The sequence below is a fragment of the Haplochromis burtoni genome, unplaced genomic scaffold (assembly GCF_018398535.1).
Source record: "Haplochromis burtoni strain Fernald_Lab_line unplaced genomic scaffold, NCSU_Asbu1 Contig_235, whole genome shotgun sequence".
In the NCBI taxonomy this organism is placed as follows: Eukaryota; Metazoa; Chordata; class Actinopteri; order Cichliformes; family Cichlidae; genus Haplochromis; species Haplochromis burtoni.
In genome coordinates this window covers 140,163-143,829 of record NW_024582596.1, presented here as the reverse complement: position 1 = coordinate 143,829, position 3,667 = coordinate 140,163, and the positions used below count along the sequence as shown (strand labels likewise).

At 41.2% G+C, this 3,667-nt stretch overlaps 1 protein-coding gene across 1 annotated transcript in view; it reads left to right on the top strand.

Annotated features, from left to right (window-relative positions):
* The window catches only part of arhgef1a (Rho guanine nucleotide exchange factor (GEF) 1a), a gene marked incomplete in the record, with an annotated part of 43,699 nt that overhangs the window by 30,924 nt on the left and 9,108 nt on the right, over positions 1–3,667 (top strand). The window contains 3 exon segments of the mRNA XM_005937813.3: positions 157–329; positions 913–980; positions 2,039–2,227. Of these exon segments, the coding sequence (XP_005937875.2) occupies positions 157–329; positions 913–980; positions 2,039–2,227 (430 nt within the window).

Below are 3,667 nucleotides of genomic sequence, written 5' to 3'. Positions count from 1 at the left end.
GTGTGTGTGTGTGTGTGTGTGTAAGCCTTCATGTAACTGAACTAAGTCGTTTATTTAAAATGGAAAATAAAAAGATAAACGAGGGTGAAAAAAACACATAGTTACAACAAGTTTTTCTCTTTATTTCACTAAAACTATCCATGTTGTACGTTTTAGGACAAGCCTCCAGTACTGTCCCTTCAGAACCTAATAGTAAGGGACATAGCCAATCAGGAACGAGGCATGTATCTGATTAGTGATTCCACCCCTCCTGAGATGTATGAGTTTTATGCTGCCTCCAAGGATGACAAGAACATCTGGATACGCCATGTACAGCACGCTGTCAGCAAGTGGGTAAATGCACACACAACACATGCTAAAGCTTTCCATCGGTTTGTAGTCTACAAACTGAGGTTTATTACATCTTGGGTCTTATTTCTGCATTTTGGAAAATATAAAGAAAAATGTAATTACCCAGAGACAATTATGGACTGTAAATCTCACAGAAAACACAAACATTTATTTGCATTTGCAGAGCAGAATAAATGTAGCATGTTTTTCATAGAGCCTGTACTTTCCTCCTATACGTTATGAGGTCGGCACACTGGTTCCTATATAATAATAATAATAATACTAATAATAACTCCCAGATGGCTGAGCTCCTCACCCCAGAGGCCAGACACTCTTCAGGTGAAGCTCATTTCTGTCTGTACCCGTTTTTTGGTCACTACCCAGAGCTTGTAACCATAGGTGAGGGCAGGGTAATAAAGTCGAGTTACAAAAATGAGACCCAAGTTGTGATAAACTGTTTAATCATTGAGGTATAAATGTCTACTAATTAGTTTATGAACAAAAAACCGACAAATCTAAAACGTTCGTGTCTGTTATGTGACTGATAAGACGGCATGTGTGGTCTGGATTTTGTGTGTTCAGGTGTCCATCAAGAGAGGAGTTTCCCCTGATAGAGTCGGAACACAAGGCTCACCTGAGGAGGCTCAAAGGTCAGGAGAATATACAGACTAACTGAATTACATTTCAAATACCTGGGAACCAGAAAAAGACGACATGGTAGCTTAGTCTTACTGGTGGCTACGTGTTCTCTACCACAAACTTTAACCAAAAAGATGAATACTCAGGTTTTCTTTCACCCTTTTGGTCCTAAATAGTTATTTAAAGGTTTCCATACTTTTACCAAATACAGAGGTTCCACTGGACCGAACATCACTGTGATCTCCAAACCAATTCCAAAGGCCCTGTCAGAGTATCAAACATACCAAACCTGATCTAAAAATGTAAACTGCTGTAGTATCCACAGGCAGAACATCTGTGCTAGTGTCAGGAATCGTTTAGATCTTCTGACATGCCAGTATTATCTTGGATTGTGTTTTTGCCCACAGTAAATGCTTTTGCACAAGAAGGCAGCATTTCACAAGTTTGGAACAACAGTAAACAGTAAAATCATAAAGAGCAAAGCAGCTTTGGTAACGGTAAAACCATCAAATGCCTCACAGAATTTCTCTCATCAAGCTGCTTTTTTTCTGATGTATTGATTGCAAACAATTTTGGAGCAGTGACATCTAACCAGAAGCAGAGGAAGTGAAGCACGTGACTAAACGAGGAAACAGACATGAACTTATCGGGAAATTGGCACAAGAGTGGAACTAAACTCTCAACAACCAAGAACTGAGAACAGGACAAACTAAAACTAGGAAGTTAAATGAAGATATGAACAAATAACAAGTCGACCAAAGAATCAGCAGGAAAAACCGTTTCTGCTCCACAGTCATAGCTGCACTGGTCTCCTCCTGTTTAGACCATGTCTGAGCTTGTTTCATACAAATAAAATTAAACTGAAAATTGAACTGAATAGTTATTTACATGAACTGTATTTCAAACTAAAGCGTCCTGCATCAGCATTTTCATTTTATCCAGTGAAGGCTGGGGTCTGCCCGACCTTTCTGTCAGATCGACATGAACCAGGGAGACCTGTGAAGAGGCAGGCTTTGTTTTTCTGCACGTCTGTTTTAGACTGATGACTGATTGATTGTCATCCAATCAGCTGACCTGCAGCACAAGGACCAGGAGATGCTGGAGCTCCTGCAGGAAAGAGTGACTTTATTCTGTGAACTGGCAGAGGTGACAAGTGGCCAGGAGAGCCTGCAGCCTCCCATCACTCGCTACTTGTTTAGGGCTGACACACCACAAGCTCCTCGTGCTGAAAAACTATTACTGGATGCCACATCTGAGGGTAACTATCCACGTTTCATATTAGCATGCTTCACATGTGAAGGTGAATATCTGATCGAACTCAACAAAAAAATAAATAACTGTTTTTGTACATAACTTCACATAATTTTAATTAGAAGTATGAGTAAAAACAAACATTTTGTAGCAAACAAGAATGAAAATATTTACTATCCAAACTCCTACATCCACTTTTTCTCCCTGAATTTTTTCTGAAGTGACCGTGAGCTGTCACATAGTTGAGGCTGAGGCTAAAGCTTCAAGACTGAAGCAGACTTTAGTGGACATGTAGACCGAGGGAACAGAGGTGATGAGGTAGTGTTGGGTAGGTAGGGCTGATGGCTGTGGATTTCTCAAAAACCAAGGTGCCTCTGGAAATCAAGATAAGGAAGTAAGTGAAGGTAAAATCCAGGACTGAATGGCAGAAGCTGGATGAAGCGGTGAGGAAAACTGTACTACAGTATTTTATGTATCGTCTGGAAACAGACTGAATGAGCAAGAACTAAATGTACATCAAATAAGAGATAGAGAGGCAAAGGCTTACAGTGTGCTGTCTGCTGCGAGTAAAGAAAGTGTGTTGAGATGGAAGGAGTTTGATGAGCTGATCAATAAAGAAAATGAGAGCGAGAGCAGGACAGATACGGCAAGTACAGAGGATCATTGTAAGTAAGCAGGCAGCTATGAAGAAGATGAAGAGTGGAAGGCAAATGGTCTGATCAGGGGTGGGCAACCGCTGTCCCTGCAGGTTTTAGATGTGTCCTTGAACCAACACAGCTGATTTAAATGGCTAAATTAGCTCCTCAACATGTCCTGAAGTTCTCCAGAGGCCTGGTAACGAACTAATCATGTGATTCAGGTGTGATGACCCAGGGTGAGATCTAAAACCTGCAGGACACCGGCCCTCCAGGCCTGGAGTTGCCCACCCCTGATCTAGATGATGTACGTGTGGAGGAACTGAGAGGATGTCTGAGGAATAGTGAACTGGTAGCAATTTTCAAAACAAGGGTGATGAGCAGAGCTGTGGTAACTACAGGGGATAAAGTTGATGAGAAAGGAAGAAACTTTAGCAAAGAGTTGTTGAAGTTAGGTTAAGAAGAGACGCGACGACCCTTTGGAAGTTAACAGCTGTTTTGGCCATATCGAGCTCACTTACCATTGACTGACGTACTATATATACATCTGACGTGCTGCAGTTTTGACACAGAGAGGAGATCAAACACAAGACATGCAGGAGGAATCAACATGGGAACAGAAAAATATGTAAAGTTAATAGAAATGTGTGTGTACATGTGTGTGTGTGTGTGTGTGTGTGTGTGTGTGTGCTCAGAAGGGCGTAAACTTGAGGAGTTTGAAATTAAGCATACACACTTAAAGTCAGGATTACTGTGAATAGATTTGTCCCACCTGGTGGATGAAAGGAATCCTTAAATGTTTTACACATAAC